The sequence below is a fragment of the Saccostrea cucullata genome, unplaced genomic scaffold (genome assembly GCF_032062105.1).
Source record: "Saccostrea cucullata isolate Sc308-1 unplaced genomic scaffold, CSIRO_AGI_Scuc_v1 ctg3202, whole genome shotgun sequence".
Lineage (NCBI taxonomy): Eukaryota > Metazoa > Mollusca > Bivalvia > Ostreida > Ostreidae > Saccostrea > Saccostrea cuccullata.
This window is the reverse complement of record NW_026933556.1, coordinates 19106-39814: the sequence shown is the minus strand read 5'-3', so window position 1 is coordinate 39814 and position 20709 is coordinate 19106. Positions and strand designations below refer to the sequence as shown.

The 20709-nt window shown below is 34.3% G+C and overlaps 2 protein-coding genes across 2 annotated transcripts; one reads left to right on the top strand and one right to left on the bottom strand.

The window, feature by feature from the left end:
* Positions 1–376: 376 nt before the first annotated feature.
* Positions 377–16292, bottom strand: LOC134238619 (uncharacterized). Its single transcript, XM_062720746.1, has 9 exons — positions 15647–16292; positions 15072–15110; positions 14733–14878; positions 7280–7528; positions 5317–5424; positions 988–1092; positions 853–888; positions 689–748; positions 377–580 (listed from the first exon to the last, which is right to left on the bottom strand). Exons 1-9 carry the CDS (start codon positions 16251–16253, stop codon positions 377–379), a joined length of 1554 nt encoding a protein of 517 aa, XP_062576730.1. The 5' UTR covers positions 16254–16292.
* Positions 16293–19001: 2709 nt separating this feature from the next.
* Positions 19002–20709, top strand: LOC134238622 (proprotein convertase subtilisin/kexin type 5-like). The gene is made up of 2 exons (XM_062720747.1): positions 19002–20543; positions 20626–20709. The coding sequence occupies exons 1-2, from the start codon at positions 19002–19004 to the stop codon at positions 20707–20709; spliced, it is 1626 nt and encodes a 541-aa protein (XP_062576731.1).

Below are 20709 nucleotides of genomic sequence, written 5' to 3'. Positions count from 1 at the left end.
TTTCTGCTTACAGACAAAAAACGACAAAAATGTTTTTTTTTTCCAATTTCATAATAATTAATTACAACAGAAACATTATATTTATTAATTGTGTAAAGCATAAGGAAAGATTTGTGGAATATTTAATTATATCAAAGACTATTTCAAGATATGGTGATGCTTGAAAGTCCGATTTCAATGGAAAATAACGTCTATCCCATTTTTTTCAAGAGCTAGAATTAGGGATAATTTACTTTTAGCCCTGGTATTAAAATAATTTATCAATTACCATTGAACTGTTCTTTGTATTAAACAAAGATTTTATTACCAAAGTGCCATTCATATTGAATCAAATGGGTGCAAAATGTAGGCGGGAATCGAGAGTTACCATGCGTAGTTAGACCTCAATAACCCCTTTATTGCTAAAAGTCCCCCCATTGTCTTTGTTGATGCTATCCTCCACCATTTCACACAGACAAGCTCTGTCGTTCCTGGTCCTATGACGTTTACTGGCACTCTCCGGTAAAGAAGTCCACTTTATTAAGCCATTTCTCTGTTGAAGATACTCCAACTGCCGTTCAATCAAGTAATCGGCAGTTTCCTGATACAAAAAAAAAAGAACGTAAAGGAAATGCTCTAAATTCCATTAAAACCGCCAAATTGAAAAGAATATATCACTTTGTGTCAAAGTGAACATAGCTTTTCATACCTTTATATCGTTTTCATTCATTCTAGGTCTCTTTTTCTTCAGCATCACACAAACATAATTCTACAAGAATGTGTATCGTAAGTGTATGTAATAGTTTTGAGACAAATAGTTTTTTTTTTCCTAAATCGATGAGTTTCGATTATAGTTTGCACTATTTTACTTACTCTGCATTCATTGGTATCATACTTAAAAATGTTCAGCTGATGAAAGATGAAGGCAAAATAATTAATACACATTGTATTATATCATGTTACATATATAAACAAGTTCTAGTTTTCGTCAAGTTTTGTCAAGGATACAGTGGGTTTGGAGACGATGCTGTCATCATAGAAGATCAAACATTTACTTTTCTGGTAGAACTTCACATTCAAACGAAACACGATGGTGTGAACCGATGATGACAACTACAAATAATTCTATTAGATACATATATACATGTATTACATTTAAATTGTCATTTTAAATTACTTGGTATCAAATTACTTTTATTTACAGTTGACAAATCAATCTGACATATTTTTATCAATCAAAGCACTGTAATTTTTTTTACTGTACATGTATTTGCATTTTTTCATTCTTACATAAATTACAAAGGATAAACATTTTCAGACAAAAGGCGCATGGGCCACATCGATCATCTGATGCAATGTTCACACGGAGAGTTTAATTCGCAGTAAATTAATGCAAAGTAAACTAATGCAAAGATAGGTATCATTCACATTATCCAGCGATGGGGTATACGATGAGAAACCGAATCGATGCATTTTTTGATGAAAATGGCGTGGTTGCCGGCCGGGCACCACTAGTGATCGGAAGGTGACTGAGGCCATTTTGCGAATCGGTGGGGTCATCGGTAGAAAATAATTCGAAGTTAAAATTCAGCGATGTCTCCAACGATGCCTCACATCGCTCCTCATCGGCAACCAATCATTAACACATCTTTCACGTATCGGCCGATGTATGGCCGAGTATCGTCCAATATCCGTTGAATCTGAGGTCATCAGGGGGTTGAGTGGTGTCCAACAGATAACGGCCGATCATCTGTCGATGTTCGACCAAACATTGGCCCGTAGTCAACCGATGTTCGAACGATGTTCACCAATGTATGAGCGATGTAATATACATCGGCCGATTATCCTGGAACACCAGTTTTTGATTAGCAATGCTTCGCTGGGCCTTTGAAAGTCCAGCCGGCAACCACGCCATTTTTATCATAAAAGGCATTGGTTGAATATCGAATACCCATCGCTGGATAATGTGACTGATTCTGAAAGGACTACTAAGCCGATGTGGACCGATGATAGGGCATCGTTAACACCACGGATTACCAACGATTACCACCGATCTACGGCTACCGGCCGGAAAATGTGACCTAGGCATAAAATATTGCGAATTAAATTGCGTTAACACGACATCTAAAGCGAAGTAAACTAATGCGAAGTTAGAATAGAAGATCTAGTTCGAAAACTAGAGCTCCGTGGGGATCCGGGTTAGAATAGGTCCTCAGTACCCCCTTGTTTGTCGTAAAATGGGACTAAATGGGGCGGTCCTTCGGATGAGACCGTATAAACCGAGGCCCCGTGTCACAGCAGGTGTGGCACGATAAAGATCCCTCCCTGGTGAAAGGCCGTAAGTGCCGAGGATAGGCCTTTTGCAGCCCTCCACCGGCAATGGTGACGTTTCCATATCAGTGAAACATTATGGAGAGGGACGTTAAACAGTATACAATCAATCAATCAATCAATCAATCGAAAACTAGAACGACAGCTAAAGCGAAATATTTACATTTGCAAATGTTTTTAGCTCACCTGAGCCGAAGGCTCAAGTGAGCTTTTCTGATCAAAATTTGTCCGTCGTCTGTCGTTGGCGTTGTCGTTGTTGGCGTTGTCGTTGTCGTTGTCGTAAACTTTTCACATTTTCATCCTCTTCTCAAGAACCACTGGGCCAATTTCAACCAAACTTGGCACAAAGTATCCTTGGGTAAAGGGGATTCAAGATTGTTCAAATGAAGGGCCACGCCCTCTTCCAAGGGAAGATAATTATGAATAAGTGAAAAATAAATAGCATTTTCAAAAAATCTTCTTCTCAAAAACCACTGGGCCAGGAAAAATGAAACTCATGTGGAATCATCCTCAGGTAGTGTAGATTCAAGTTTGTTTAAATCATGACCCCCGGGGCTAGGGTGGGGCCAAAATGGCCGACCAAAGTTTTACATAGGAATATGTAGGAAAAATCTTTTAAAATCTTCTTCTTAAGAACCACTGGGCCAGGAAATATGAAATTCATGTGGAATCATCCTCTGGTAGTGTAGATTCAAATTTGTTCAAATCATGACCCCCGGGGCTAGGGTGGGGCCAAAATGGCCAAACAAAGTTTAACGTAGGAATATATAGGAAAAATCTTTTAAAAATCTTCTTTTCAAGAACCACTGGAATAAGAAAAATGAAACTCATGTGGAATCATCCTCAGGTAGCGTTAATTCAAATTTGTTCAAATCATGACCCCCGGGGCTAGGGTGGGGCCAAAATGGCCGACCAAAGTTACATAGAAATTCATAGAAAAAATCTTTTAAAATCTTCTTCTTCTTCTTAAGAACCACTAGGCCAGGAAAGATGAAACTCATGTGGAATCATCCTCAGGTAGTGTGAATTCAAGTTTGTTCAAATCATGACCCCCGGGGCTAGGGTGGGGCCAAAATGGCCAACCAAAGTTTTACATAGGAAAATATATGAAAAATCTTTTGAAAATCTTCTTCTTAAGAATCATTGAGAAAGGAAAGATGAAACTTAAATGAAATTATCCTCAGGTAGTGTAGATTCAAGTTTGTTCAAATCATGACCCCCGGGGCTAGGGTGGGGCCAAAATGGCTGACCAAAGTTTTACATAGGAATATATAGGAAAAACTTTAAAAATTTTCTTCTCAAGAACCTTTGGGCCAGGAAAGACGAAACTTATGTGGAATCATCCTCAGTTAGTGAAGATTCAAGCTTGTTCAAATCATGACCTGTGGGGCTAGTTTTGGGCCGAAAATGGCTGACCAAAGTTGTACATAAGGATATATAGAGAAACCTTTTAAAATCTTCTTTTCAAGTACTTCAAAGCCATGATTAGTGATATTTTTCTATTTATATGGAATCATCCTCAGGTAGTGTAGATTCTACATTGTTCAAATCATGACACCTAGGAGGGTTAAAATTCAAGCCCCCCCCCCGCGCCAGTAAACTTTCAGTTTGATCTGATATGTGCTTTTTCCTAGTAGATGTGCTCAGGTGAGCGATGTGGCCCTTGGGCCTCTTTTCCTTTATGGGTCATTTTCAAAAAAAGTCTACTTTTTTGTCTTTTGATCAGAAAAATAGAAAAACATTTTTTAGAGTGAAAGTTTTTTCCCGTTGGTTAATATACATGGTCATACAGCTTATAAGTTATTTTAATGATCATCTCCCAGGTGTTTTATAAAAAATATTCTATGCATTCCAAGTAAAATTTAACAGTAAAATCATGTCACATTAACAAAAATTTTATAGTGGGCTTATTCAAATGATAGGGAAAATATAACCCTGTGAAGATATGTACAAATTTTGCACCTCATATTAATTGAATTCATTTACAGATTAATTTAATATGATTGTTTTACTTATGCCGCCCACTAAATACTAGTATCGTGCATTTAACATTCAGGAAGTGACATGTCCCACCAGTTTATGTCATTCCTGTTATCAGAAAGAAAATTTTAAAATAAAAGTAATCTCACTTTCCTAGGAACTGTTTTCATGATCCACAATATATCATCATTTTCTGTTGTCTCAAGTTTATGAGCGCCTTGATTTGAAAGTGAGTAAAGAAAGGGTTTAAAGGTCGATAAGTTTGTCTTATTGGTAGAGTATAATGAAAATATGTCCTATCTGTTACCTTCATAATATGCAAGTACTCTTTAAATTGTTTATTCTGCTAAAACAATCAGATTAACTAACTTACAAAGAAACTGTTTCAATGTCTCGATGATGCAAAAAGAGTACGTTATACTAAATAACGGGTGATTTATATGAGAAACGTCCATCCTGTTACTGTCATTCCTGTTACCATTAATATGGTAACAGTAAGGAAAACTGGACTTCATATCTTGAGTTTTAACAATAAAAACAATTACTTTTATTTTTCTAAGTAATATAACTTTAATAACACATGTTAAAAAACTTCGTAAATCATTTTGAAATAAGTTAGTGCTTCAAATAGTGCCATTATAACTTAAACATGCACTCTTGTAACAGAATGGACAGAAATTGTAACAGGAGGGACAAATTATCCTGGTATTTATATACCTATTTAAGTTTCATCATTTGTTTTTCTTAAAATTATGAAAAATTCTTAGTTTTGCAACAGCATAGAGTACCTTTAATAAACAAAAATTGAACTGATAAATATTTTAATAGCATTTTACAATTAAATTTCGTAACAGGATGGACATAAATGTCTTTTATTGTCTCAAATTTGCCAGATTTGACAAAATCATGTTTTTATTCAACATTTATATCTCTTTTCCTAACCAATAAAGTTTTAAAAAGTCAATTTTTATTTAAAATGTAGATTTCATTGTCCATCCTGTTACACTGTTTTGTCCATCCTGTTACTGTTTTGTCCTTCCAGTTACCCGAGTCCTTACTGTTACCAGTATATTTTCCTGGTTTAAATTGCTTTGGCAGAGCACCTGTATCAATAACTTTCTGTAACTGTTTATTCTAATCAAAAAATAATGTAAAAGAATGTTTTTTTTTCAACTATAGCATACAAACATTCCGCAATAAGGCTTTTCATGAAGAAAAACCCGTAGATTTTGCTTCTGTTTGGTATATGGTAGTTTGACATGCTTTTAAACGCTCATATATTAGATGAATGTCAAACATCTTGGCATTCAATGATAATTTTTTCATTTATTAACGGTATATACAAAAGATAATTTGATTAAAATTTTGAAATAGAGTTTTACAGCTCTTTTTATGAAAGTAACAGGAAGGACATTAAAGTTTAAATGACTAAGATAAAATATCAATATTTTTTAAAAGAAATATTTTCTTTTATGCAATGCAGTGGATTTTAGTAGTTTATTACTATATTATTCCAATAAAGTTGAAAAAATCATAGCAAAACCACTTTCATTTTTCAAAAATATGTCATTCAAAAAGTGGACTTTTTTGAAAATGGCCCTTTAAATATAACACTAATGAAAGGAATGCGTATCTATAAAGTTCTGTATAAATACAGGTACGGGGTCAACAGGTCATAAATGTGCGTATGGATAATCGTTTGACGTAATTTCTCAGTGACGTCATAAAGGGTCGACGAGCCTTCAGTGGATTACATACTTGCCGTTGAGTTTGAAAAATAATGCATTTCACACGCTAAAAGTCACAATCAGGCAAATCTAAAGTATAAATAAGTCACAAATGTAAATATAAGTAATACGTCATCATTTTAAAACATCTATCGGGCTATAAATACGGATTGGTACGAGATTAAATTTCGGGCTTTATGGAATTTGGAATTTAATCTCGTGACCAACCCGTATTTATATCACGATAGATGTTTAAAAATGATACCTTATTTCTTAAGTAAACTCATGCGAATTAAAATTATATCTCTACAATACGGCTTTACGGTAAGGCTATTTTGACGTCATTTGTAATTCACGTCATGTGTGTCCATCTGACAAAATAATCATAGTGATTGTATACGATTTAGTGATTAACATAATTTTCCTTTATTTTTCAACCAAAAATAGAAAGATACCTAAATCTAACAGTAACTACTTAAATGTGCCTGTGACTGGTATAACGCATGCGTCAAAATTTAATTCGAATTAGCTTCGCTTAGCGTTCACACGGAGCTAATGCGAAGTTTTTAAGTTTGGTGTTAGAATCTACACTACCCCCAGGATGCTTCAACATAAGTTTCAGCTTTTCTGGCCCAGTGGTTCTTTAGAAGAAAATTTTCCTATATTTTTCTATGAAAATCTTTGATTCCCTTTTGTGGCCCCGCCCAGCCCCCGGGATAATGATTTGAAGTATTTAAAAGAATCCACATTACTTCAGAATACTTCCACATAAGTTTCAGATTTTTTGGCCCAGTGGTTCTTGAGAAGAAGATTTTTAAAGATTTTTTCCTAATTATATCTATGTAAAATTTTGATTCCTATTGTGGCCTCGCCCAACCCCCGAGGATCATGATTTGAACAATTTAGAATCTACGCCCCCCCCCCCCCACCAAGATGCTTCCACATAAGTTTCAGCTTCTCTGGCCCAGTGGTTCTTTAGAAGAAGATTTTTAATGACCCTAACCTATTTTTGTCTTTTCTTGATTATCTCCCCTTGTGAGAGGACATGGCCCTTCATTTTCAAAATTTAAATTCCTCTTTACCCAAGGATGCTTTGTACAGAGTGCACCAAGTTTGGTTAAAATTGGCTCGGTGATTCTTGAGAAGAAGTCGAAAATGTGAAAAGTTTACAGACGGACAGCTAGACGGACGGACGACGGACAAAATGTGATCAGAAAAGCTCACTTGAGCTAAAAAACGTAGGAAGTCAAACGTATACTCACATCTTTCCTACACAAGTACATGGAACACAAAGAACATGGGCAAATCAGAAGAATGGATGCAGCCAAACCTAGAATAGCGAAAAATGGACCCTCTCGGAGGATGATTCCAAAACCAGCAAAAATGATTACAGTTAACAGAATCATTGCAAATACAAGAAGAAAGCGCCATTTGGAAGCAAACGAAGGGTAATTCCGGAAAAGTGTTCTTGAATTCAACTCATCTATAATGACGTTGAAATGGTTAGCACTCTGAAATAAAGAAAAAAAACCTACTTTTTAAAGTGTCTGTATATAGTAAAAATTGGCTGTCAACAATTTTAATTCATGGTAAAAATAGGTCAAATTCGAACGTTACGGTGCCTAGCTAGTTCTTAAACATGCTCACGTTATTTGGTCCTGAATTAATCAATTACTTAACGACGTTGGATCCTGGTATGTAAAGTCTTAAACTTTTTTTTGCCAAGTACAGTTGTATATTTTAATTTCTACATACATACATGTAGCTTAATTAAAATTCAGATAAAAAAATTGGGTTCAATATGATTCCTTTGGCGCTACAGTACATTTAAATAAGACCTTTTTGTACTGATATTTGTGTCATATTTAAAAATATTAATGACAACTTTGACATTTTCCCTCCAATATATTTATCAAAATAAAGCATGGAACAAAATGAACTCTATGTCTTTTTAAAAAAGACACTTCAAAATTGTGACTAAGTAAAAAGTTTCAAGTTGCTTCGCATAATCAATTATTTGACCTTTCTGCACTAATAAAATGTGATTTTTTGGCATTGAAAAATTTAATATTTAGCAAGAAAATTTTAGTCTTTTTTCTGAATTAAAGCAAATAGGTCAAAGATATCTTAAATATACAGAATTTTTAGGCGGAAGCCGCCTATTACAGCCGCCTATTACAATTGCTCTAGTGACCTTTTACCTCTCAAGATGTCAAAGGTCATTTTTGCCCCTTTTCATGGTACTCCAAACGGATGTATCTTAAAATAAGGGCATACAACCCGCTAACCATTATTCGACACTTTTCCCGATCTTTATTGTTTTTATCATATCAAAAGCATGTATTATGACTGAATTTATTTTAATAAATAAAATTTAAAATTCCAAATAAAAATAATAGCCTAATAACTAACTTATAGTCACTTAAGTTCTCCTGATACGTTTCACACTGGAGAGTGGAACTAACGTCATCTCTGTATGACTGTTTGAAACAAAACAAATGGGGTTCAACATCACGGGGTCCTGAAGCGATGCACTCGGAGTTCCTCGAATGACTCGTACCTCGCACATAACCTCGGACGTCAACGGTGATCTACCATCTTGCTGATTCAGTCATTTGATTTGAATTTCTTTCAAATGACATACATTTGAAATCGAAATTATTTTGTGGCACACTCCACAGTTTTTTCTTGCTTTCAAAGCCTAATAACATTAATCAAAACCTGTTTACGATAAAGAATTGCACAATTTAAGAAACATTTTCGAAGAACGTTTTGCAGAGCGAAATATGAAATGAGTGATAAAGCAGTTTCCGGCGGAGAAATGTAAGGATCTGATGCGTATTCCTCCAATAATCAAATCCGAGGTTTGAATATAGCGTAGCGGAGTCAACCGAGGATTGCCGATTGGAAACGATGTTTAGAAATATTACGAGGAACAAAATTGTTCAAGTAGGTATTATTATATTTAAGAATTAATGACAGGTACACAGCTACTGATGAACTAATCTTTCAAATAATCTATTGGAAATTAGAAGAAAATAGGTATGTACTTCCTTTTGTCAATTGTTTATTTATACTTCATTGTACTTATGTACTACTTTCGCGTACATGTAGTAATCTAACATGAGACGATTCAGCGTAAAATTATTGTAAACAAACCCACGTGGAGTACAAATGATTTACAATGGAAGTGATAGGCTTCTTTTACAAATTAGCAAGGTAACTCACTTTGTCTGATTAGCTTATCTTTCATTGTGACCTTTATCTTTATTATTTTAACTTAAAAATGTTGCCTCCCTACGCAGACATGCTTTAATTAAATATCGTAACATGATACCTGTTTTGGTCGGTCTTGATCGAACGAACTGGTACTGTATCTGTGTATAATTTCATGCATGCGTTGGAAAAATTATTTGAGGAATTATCATGCCGAGTCTGTGTATACATTTATAATATCCTTTTCATTTAATGTAAATATGTTGAAGGATGGACCAAATTAAGCTATAAAAATTGGACAGTCTCAAAGACACAAGCATATAAGAACTATTTTAGCCTGTATAGATGTGTCCATACGGAGGCAGCTAACAGAAAGCGGGGTAATTAACATTGCATGGTGAATTTGTAGAAATTTCGCTCTGTACGTGTCATCTCCAAATAGCAGAAGAAAACTCAACTCAGCACAACAGCGGATACACTATTCCCGTGATTCTGAAGGTGAGTACATGTATATTTAAATCACTTTATTTTATTTCAAGTGCGAAAAATCTGTCATAAGTTATGATACATATATGTTTGATAGCATAACGAATGTTCTTGTTCTAATGGCAAAATGAACCGAATATTTTTGGAAGTATAATTTGACATTTTGTATTTTTGTTAAATTGACTTATTTTTTTTTTCAATTTTTTAAATACACCAAAGTAACTTTCATATTTTATCAGTCCACAGGGTCCATATCTTGTATATTTCTTATATACATTTAATATGTTTTCTTGCAACTGCATGAATACGAACAAAAGTAGGCTTTTCAGAGAGAGAGAGAAATACAGGAAATTATTAGGGAAGTCAAATCGGTCATAATTAATAATCGGTTATTCGGACTTTTCCCCGATTGAATACTCGGTTACTGACGGAAATTATCTGTTAGTACTTAACAAAAACAAAACAAAAAAAAAAAATGCACAATTAATACAGCCAAAATTACAAAAGGTTGTTTTAGATCTATTTGATCGATGCAAAAGGAGGACATACTACATGTAGCGGCATTTCAATGAATGTCATATTTCATTGTTGTGTACTGCAAATACTTCAATCATTATGATGTTTACTGAAAACGACTCTGTGCCTGCTAATGGGTCAATAATTGCTGTATATTCAAAGCTACATATGGAGGCGACAAAGGGTGTTTTACAGCTAAGTGTAGATGAATACATGCTAATTACCGTTTGCATATTTAAGTTAGTATTGATAAGTTTTGATAAAAATATTTACTTTGAAATAAGAAATAATTTAATATACATCTGAGTAACCGAGTATCTATTCTACGTATTCAATACTTGGACGTTGGATCGAGTACCCGGTTAAGTTGACGTCCCTAGAAATTATAATTATTAAATATATCATAAAGGGTTATTTGAAGTCCCTGGTTTCATTTACTGAAAGTCTGATAAACTGTAAAGGAATATCCGATAAATAAAATTATGAGATATTTTTTTCACTTATACACTTTGTAGAAAATTCTAACAAGAGTTTTCAGAAGAATGGTACATGTATAGACAATCTCTAGAAAAGAAAACACTACTAATATTAGGATGCAAGTATAGTACCAATATTTTACAATCCCGAAAGACAAATTTACTACAGGAATAAAAAAATAAATATTTCTGGCGTTCAAGGGTCTGCCATGGTAGGAGCTCTCCTGAAAAAAATATCCATTTATTGTGGACGTCATGACACAGGATTCACCTGTCATCAGCATTGGAGACTTGTGATTTGTTCTACCTGGATCATACATGCATTGAATCAAAAAAATTTATAGAACCACAACCATATTGAAAATCTATGAATTTGCTGTATAACAAGATTTTGTTATACATGTAACCCCTCCCCGCTTGAAAAGTTGGAGTGTATACTGTAATCGGTATGTCCATCCGTCCGTCTGTTACGCTTTGGGGTACCCAACTCTAATACTCAACTCCTCTGATACCACTGAGTGAAATTTAATGAAACTTTCACAGAATCTTTATTACAGTTTGCCATTGTGCACCTCCTATTTTACTTTTTGATCCGACACATATTTTGGGTTTCCTGGTCACTTCAAAAAATGGACTTTGCCATTATAACCATATGGGAGACGAGTGGTATTATTTAGTGAGCTCATTACTCACAGTACCTCTAGTTTCATTGGTACTGAGTCAACTTAATATACAGAAAAAAAAATCAAAAGCAGTAGTGATGTTTATTGTTTTCTAGTACTCATTATAGTACTCATTTTGTATAAAATTTTATTATTATTTATTTCTTGTACTCAAAAACCATATCTTACAAGTTTGCATAATCAAGTGTATAATTGCAACTTGCATTTCAATTTTAACTTGTTATACTTTACAAAAATAAATGTTAAAAATGTTCATATTTCTATTCAATGCACTTCACCTATTCTCAGGTCTCTTCTTCTAATGGTAGATATATTGTTTATTCTTGTTCTTTGGTTTCAATACTACGTACAATCCATCAAAATATTTATCCCCTCCCCTAAGACAGATTATTCTTCAAATGTATGTCATTAAAGTTTTACATATGAACACTTGCAATCATGCTTCCGCCTATCAGTACTCTCAGTACTTTGATATAGATAAAGGACTGGACCAAAATACGCTCAAAAGCTCGGGATCGAACGTCCATGGGCCACATCCCTCACCTGAACACTGTTGCTAGGGAAAAAGCAGAAATCAGTTGATTATTGAAAAATTTAAACCCAAACGTGGACCCAACCAATCCTTAAACGGAAGAGGGTATGATATGAACCAATATGAATCTACACTAAGGATGCTTGCATATTTCTTTGACTACCTGTGGCTTTATTGCCCTTTTTATTTGAACTTACATTGTGCCCCCCCTCGTCTAAAATATGAGCAATCAGGCTTTGCTGTCCTTCAACAATAATTGATTCTGTAATATTCCTATGTAAAACTTTGATTGGCCAATGTGCCCGGCCCTATCTCGGGGGTCATGATTTGAACGAATATGTACACTACCTGAGAATGCTTCAGTATAAATATATATGATAAATCATGGCCTTGTTGCTCTTGAGAAGAGGATTTTTAGAGAATTTTCTATATATTTCTATTTAAAACTTTGATCGTCCATTGTGGGCCCGCCCTACCACCGGGATTCATGATTTGAATAAACTTGAATCTAAACTACCTGAGGATGTTTCCATATGAATCGGATTAATCATGGCTTTGCTATTCTTGAAAAGAAGATTTTTAAAGAATTTTTCTATATATCTCAATGTAAAACTTTGATCGGCCATTGTGGCCCCCCGACCCCGGGGGTCATGATTTGAACAAACTTTAATCTACACTACCTGAGGATGCTTCCATGTCAATATGATTAACCATGGCTTTGCTACTCTTGAGAAGAAGATTTTTAAAGAAAATTTCATATATATATATATATATATATATATATATATATATATATATATATATATATATATATATATATATATATATATATATATATATATATATATATATATATATATATATATATAATCCAAATTATATGCGGGCTCATCAGTAGATTTGAAATTCAAATTTCAAATCTACTGATGAGCCCGCATGGGGCGAAAGCGCTTTAGATAAAAGTTTGAGTTTATCATTTGAATTTGGATTTTATTTTATCCCTATACCAAGGAAAAATAATTTTTTGAATATATATATATATATATATATATATATATATATATATATATATATATATATATATATATATATATATATATATATATATATATATATATGTAAAACTTTTATCAGCTATTGTGGCCCCGCCCTACCCCAGAGGTCATGATTTGAACTGAGTTAAATCTATACTACCCGAGGATGCCTCTGTATAAATATAATATGACCAATCATGGCTTTGCTGTTCTTGAGAAGAATATTTTTTGAAGAATTTTCCTATATATTTCTATGTAAAACTTTGATCGTTCACTGTTGCACCGCCCTACCCCCGAGGGTCATGATTTGAAGAAATTGGAATCTACACTTCCTGAGGTTGTTTTCCCATACGTTTCTTCTTTCCTGGCACAGTGGTTCTTGAGAAGAAGAATTTTAAAACATGCAATCAAATTTTCACTATTTCTGAATGACCTGTCACAACGCATTTTGAAAAATTACGCACTTTGAACAAAATGTTCAAAGTGCGTTAAATTTGGGACCAAATTAACGCACTTTGAAAAAATAAAATTTCTTTCAAAGTGCGTTAATATCGATCATATTAATGCACTTTGAAAAATTTGTGTGGCCTGGTCAATTCTTTTGCAAATCTTAGGTATAGGGAAGATAAATAATTGAATCTGTTTGATTTTGATATGATAATAACGATTGAGATTGGGAATAGTGTCGAATAATGATTAGCGGGTTGTATGCCCTTAGTTTAAGATACATCCGTTTGGAGTACCATGAAAAAGGGCAAAAATGACCTTTGACATCTTGAGAGGTAAAAGGTCATCAAAACAATTGTAAAAGGCGGCTTCCGCCTAAAGAGTTGGGCTGAGAGCCCTTCTACTCGTCTTCTCCTTGTTCCCAGTGATCAAGGTTAAACGAGTACATGTAAATTTAAACTTTTTTCGAAAGATATAATTAATACAAAAATTAATAAAAAAAAGATTCTCTCAATTACTAAAATCTAAGTCTAGAGTTTTTTGTTAAAATACATATTTTTTCAAAGTGCGTTAGATGTCCCAAGGTAAAAAATATTGATGTACACTCTTCACGCACTTTGAAAAGAAATTAAAGTGCGTTGAGTGTGTCCAAAATTTAACACACTTTGAATTTTTTTTCAAAATGCGTTTATTTTGTGCCAAATTTAACGCACTTTGAAAAAATTTTCAATGTGCATAATTTTTTCAAAGTGCGCTTCCACAATTACCTCCCTTTATTGAGAACATGATCCTTCAATTGAACAAACTTGAATTCCCTGTGCCCAGTGGATCTAGGGAAGAAGTCGAAAATGTTAAAAGTTTACAGGCAGACAGACAGACGGACGTCAGATAAAATGTGTTCAGAAAAGCTCACTTGAGCTTTCAGCTCAGGTGAGCTAAAAATTGAAATGACATCATTCCGTCAAAATATATTCTATTGAAACAGAATAGAATGCAAACTCATCAATTGCATGGTAAAATCACATACAAAAAAATCAGCCCAATTCTAATATGTACTTTTACATCTTCGCTAGCCAAGGGTTTTCGTTCCGCACCGCTCCCCATATGCAAGCGAAGACCAGAAACCTTTGGCTAGCTACCATTTAAGAATAGAGGGCAGAATACCAAATCAGGCAAATTGTACTGAACGAATACAAACACAAACAGACGAGAAGGAAATCATAGTCCCTTCTGGTTTCGACGATAGAGGCTAATAAATCCACCCTGTAAATACAAAGATAACAAAGTAACGATTTCTTTGGTAAAACATTGAATGGTGCTATTACCTCTATAGTACTGAGATCAAGAGAAGCGATTTTCTCTTTTTCGTGATCTTCCAGTGGATAAAATCTATAAGAGTTGCCATGGTCCAAAAATTTTGCTTTTGAGGCAAACTTCTGACAAAGAAAAGTTCCATTATATGTGTTTCGGGTAACATTATCCACTGCAATTAAAAAAATCTTGTAATTTATTTCAAAAACACAATTTTTTTTTTCATGTACTGATCATAAGAGCATGGAATGTAAAACATATGCAGATTGATAATTAATTTATTAAACTACTATGCATCATATACATTTTTATCACTTAAAAAATCCTTTTTATTGCTGCATCAACAAATTAAAACTCACCATTCCTTTTTTTATGTAAAGGATCACTCGAACCTGTAGAAAAGTACATTTATTTTAACTTTTGAGAAGACCCTTGATGGTTTTGTAGACTTGGAAATTATACAAATACTTTGTGTCTTAAAAAAGAAAATGTATCTTTATAGCTGCATGCAGAACTGTAGCGTTATCATAATGGTTTTATATATCAGTCTTTGACCATAACGTTATTCTCAAAAACTTAATTTAAATATAAAACTGTAACGCTACAGTTCTGCAACTTGTATTTTATGAACTGATATGAGATAGGGTGTAAAAGATATTTTTAAAAAAATCTATGCTTTACCTTTGCTTTGGCTCCAAAACTCGACATTAATTTCTTTTAAATTTCATTGTTTACATATATTACAGGAGGGATAAAAAACGAAGAAAAATTATGTGCATACAAAAGTATCTAATACAGTGTAATAACTTAATAAATGATATACATGTATAATGCTTTTTTGCAAATTCTGATACTAGTGATAGTGAACATATCTATATATTAAAACTTAAAAAAAAACAAAGTCCCCCAAAAAGAAAGAAAGAAATACCTGGATTTAGATAAGCCTCGTATATTTTTGCAGGTACATCAAACTCTCTCTGTGCGTCAATGTACACGAGTGACTTCAAAAAGGGAGGAACATTTAAATCTTCTGCCAAAGGCCGAAGAAGTAACGGAATCACATTAACATCGGGACCCGTGAAGGACAATTGAGCTGCTTCACGTGCTTCAGTCACGCACCAGTGACTCTGTAAATAGTTTGGACTCAAAATTATAAGAACTTTGACACTTTTACGCATATTGTCTGCAATGTTGTCGTCAATATTTTTCCCAGGCACGAAATCCCGTTCAAAGTTCATACATTTCATTTGAAACCTCTGCTCCATACACCCACAGATTTCGTTTGCATCATCTCGATCCTCTGAACTGTAAGATATAAATAAATGGTACTTTTTGTCCGGCTGTAACGGTAAAACTTGAACGTCACTGTGTTCGTCATCCTGTAGAGAATTCTGTGAATCCTCAGATTCAGTGCAACTCAAATTTTCCTCTCGATCCAGAAGTGATGTATGAGTAAACCGTTTGTTTTCAAATTCACTATCACATATATCACTACAGATGTTGTTCGAAAGAAGAGGCAATCTGTCTGCTGCCATCTTTCTAAGTTCCAGTAATATGATTTCTTTGTCTACTTTTGGTTTCATTTCTGAAGAATCTGGACTCAAGATAGTGTCATCTTACACGAGGTTTGTTGCTTTGTCCTATTAAGGTTCTTCATTTTATATATATGTTTAAGTTCATTTAAAATTGTCTTTTTAACTTTACTTTGGGTAAAAAGTCTTATTTTTTTCTTTACATATTTCTACAGAAATTTATACGAGAAAGTGTATGATTAAATTCAATAATTACGTTATAAACAGAGCACCATACAATAATAGATCGAAGTTGTGCAGCACAAGTTATGAGCCATTTAGTTTCATTGTTCTGTATATCCAGTTATTTATTGCCTTTCATGCAAGTAAGTATAATTTAATATGTGATAGACTGTCTTTGGCTGTTTTGTACAAATTTGACTTTATCATAAAATGAAATGCTATTTTTAGATGAAAATGTTAACGGCAAGCCGAAAATAGATTGGAATTTACGCAAGCTATTTCTGGCTATAGTCAACCTGCACTGCAAGAAATGCTATTTTTTAAATGGATTGTTACATCCTGTCAAATTCATATTTGTTGAAATTTTCCAAGAAAAAATATTCCCGCCTGCCTATACCGAGCAAGTTTTTTTTTTCCCTGAGTCGAGAGAGGGCAAACAAACATTATGTTCTTTATTTACTAGGTTAAACAAACATAAATTATTTGTCAAGAAAAACTCAAACACCAATGTATAGGATGAGCTCGCATGCGAGAGTGCAACAGCTGTGAATTTATTTGATAATCATTATAACATAAATTACTCTTCGTCACATACATCATCCCATTCTACAAAAAAAAGACATTCATAAAAATAAACCACTGATACAAATATACCTGGGGAGGGGCGAGTGTCTGCTGCACCAATCGGCAATCCTCCACTACGCTCCATTCAACCCTCGGACCTATCAACCTATTCACTCATTTATTTCTCTTCAAAACCATATACATGTTACAAGAGGTACATATTAACATATTTACAATAATTCTAAAAGATCTCATTTTACGCCCTGCCTTCGAAAATGTTTTAGTTCACCTGAGCGGAAGGCTTATGTAAGCTTTTCTGATCAAAATCTGTCCGTTGTCTGTCGTTGTCGTCATCGTCGTTGTCGTCGTTGTTGTAAACTTATCACATTTTCATCTTCTTCTCAAGAACCACTCGGTCAATTTCAATCAAACTTGGCACAAAGTATTTTTGGGTAAAGGGGATTTAAGTTTGTTCAAATGAAGGGCCACACCCTCTTCCAAGGGGAGATAATTGTGAATTAGTAAAAAATTAATTGCATCTTTTGAAAATCTTCTTCTCAAGAACCAACTGACTAGGAAAGAGGAAACTCATGTGGAAACATCCTTATGTAGTGTAGATTCAAGTTTGTTCAAGGCATGACCTCCGGGAGTAGGATGGGGCCACAATGGGGTATTAAACTTTTACATAGGAATACATAGGAAAAATCTTTTAAAATCGTTTTCTAAAGAACCACTGGGCAAGGAAAGATGAAACTCACGTGGAAGCATACTCTGGTAGTGTAGAATTAAATTTGTTCAAATCATAACCTCCAAGGGTGTCTCAATGGTGGATCAAAATTTTACATAGGAAAATAAAGGGAAAAATCTCAATAACAGAAAAGCTATATTAAGTCATATTGACATGTAAGCATCCTCATGTATTGAAGATTTAAATTTGTGCACATCATGAGTACCCTTTAGGGGTAGGGAGGGAAACAATGGGGAGTCAAATTCAAATTATTACATAGTAATATATACAAACAAAATTTTAAAAACTCTATTAAAATCTTTTTCTCAAGAACTTTCTCAAGAAGATATATGGAGAATTGATACGGAGGCATTCGCAAGTAGTATTAGAAATCAAGCCCCCTCCCCCACCCCAACCCATCCCCTCAGTAAACTTTTCAATTCTGATCTGATTTGTGCTTTTTCCTAGCCGATGTGCTCAGGTGAGCGATGTGGCCTCTGGCCTCTTGTCGAAAGTGCTGGAAATGAGGTATCTCTAATTCATAATAAAAGGTATGATACTTGTTCTGCATCGTTTTTCGATGAGCCTAAGAAAATCACTTTCACATGCTGTTCAAACTTTTTTCCATGGTTCGGGCATATTCAAAAATTTTCAAGTTCATGTTTGATGGGGGAATGCTGTATCATTCCTCGTGCATTTATACAGTCAATTTAAACTATTCACGAATATAAGCTCAATATCCAAATAATATACAAAACCATGCACGGGACGCTAGCTTGCTTCTCCGTCTGGCTTTAATGTTTACTTGATTAGGCGAGAGTAGACTAGCTTTTGATTGGTATCGTCTATCAGGTAAAGATTCCCTCTAAACACAAGCAATTTTCTTAGAATTAGAAATTTTGTATATGAGAAAAAATTCACAGCGTATCACGAGCTGGTAAACCATATTTGACATTGTTCTTAGCATAACAAAGAGTGAATATGACACTTATTGATTTCAAAAGGTTATTTTTTAACAGAATGACATATTAATTTAAATCTGTTTAACAAAGGGACAAGATGTAAGATGCCTTCCTACAGAAGTTATTGTTCGAGAGGGAAACGACTTGGAATGGCATCATACATGTAACAGATTGTGTCCAGCAAACCTATATTTGTACAGAAAACAATGCTACAACACCTGTCCATCGCACACTGTTGCTAGATATAATGGATTCATCAAGTACTGTGTCAGTGATATGGATCTAGAACAATTCCATTGTCCCAAGTTTATTTGCCAAAAGGAATACCCATATTGTTTCGACGGAAATTGTCTTGATTCATGCCCTGAATACACCATCGGATACACCAACTCATGTGTGATGACATGTCCGTCTGAAGCAAAGTATATCACGGCAGTTTCTTGTGAAGGGGTCTGTTATTCAGGATACAAGTTTTGCTCATCGGAGTGCCCGGTTTCTCACCCATTTCAGTTCCGTTTAAATCATTATTATCACTGTTTAAAAGAGTGTCCTTCTTTTACCATGCAGAATTCCACCAAATGTGAATTGTCGTGCCCCGATGATCGACCTTTGCTTTTCAATAAAACATGTAGGTCAACGTGTCCTCTTTCAAGTCCTTTTACTTCTCTCAAAACTTCAGTATTCAATAAAATTTATGTGTGTTCCGAACGTTGCGATGATATGATGGCCTCTTATAGAAATGTTTGCGTTTCTGTTTGTCCAAGCAAGTCGCCGATGGAATATCATGGAAAATGTGTAGAAACATGCCTGAAAGACCGTCCTTTTATTAACACTACACCAGCAAAAAAAGCATCTATATATTATCAGCAGTGTGTTGCGAAGTGTCCACCCGATAAATTTCTATGGCTGAAAAATAAGAAATGTGTGACTGATTGTCCAGCAAAATCACCGCTTGAATATCGCGGAAAATGTGTAGAAGCGTGTCAGAAAGATCGTCCTTTTATTAATACAGAAGAAATGACCTCAAAGTATCATCAACAATGTGTTTCGAAATGCCCGCCTGATAAACTTGCATGGATAAAGAATAAAAGATGTGTGAATAACTGTCTTACCAACACTTTACTATTCAATAAAACCTGTGTCGAAGTATGTCCACAAACATTTCCTTTAAACTACACAAAGGTAGAGCATGGAAAACGGGAACATATTTGTGTAAAAAAGTGTCCAGGAAATGCTTATCAATACAAATATTTCTGCTTTGATCAATGTCCATCTTATCTGAAATATTTCCTGTCAAACTGTACATTAGAATGTCCAAAAACATACCCGTACATTCATATTGACAATGTCACTTGTGTTCAATCATGCCCAGATCATTACGTTTATAATGGGAAAAGGTGTGCTGAAAAATGTCCGAGGGAGCACTTCTACATCGAAAACAAACAGTGTGTTAACGTGTGTTCAAATATATCGGCGCTTCAAAGACAAACAAACCAAGGAATAGTGTGCTTGAATTCCTTTTTTTGCCCTATTGATACAGTCCTAATGGAAAACACGACTCAATGTTATGGAAGGTGTCCTGAGAGCTTGTTGATAATAAACAATATTTGTACACACGGCATTTCATGTCCAAACAATACCTATAAAGAGAATTTTTCATTGGGAACAATGTGTACTAAGAAATGTTCCGAAAAATTATATATGGACGTTAACCGATGTGTAAAAAATTGTCCTTCCTCTAAAGTGATAGTAGGACACAGATGTAGTAATGATTGCCCAAAGTCCAAACCATATCGATTGATAGATACTAAACATTTTGTTAGTCTTCTGAAATTTCAGACCTTTTGTGTGTCTGTCTGTCCGAATGATTACGTCATTTATCAGAAAAAATGTATCTCAGGGAAAGGCTGTTCGCAAATGGATCGTTACGTATATGACGGTCGATGTTATGATGTTTGTCCAAAACTCACCTCTCCGAATATAG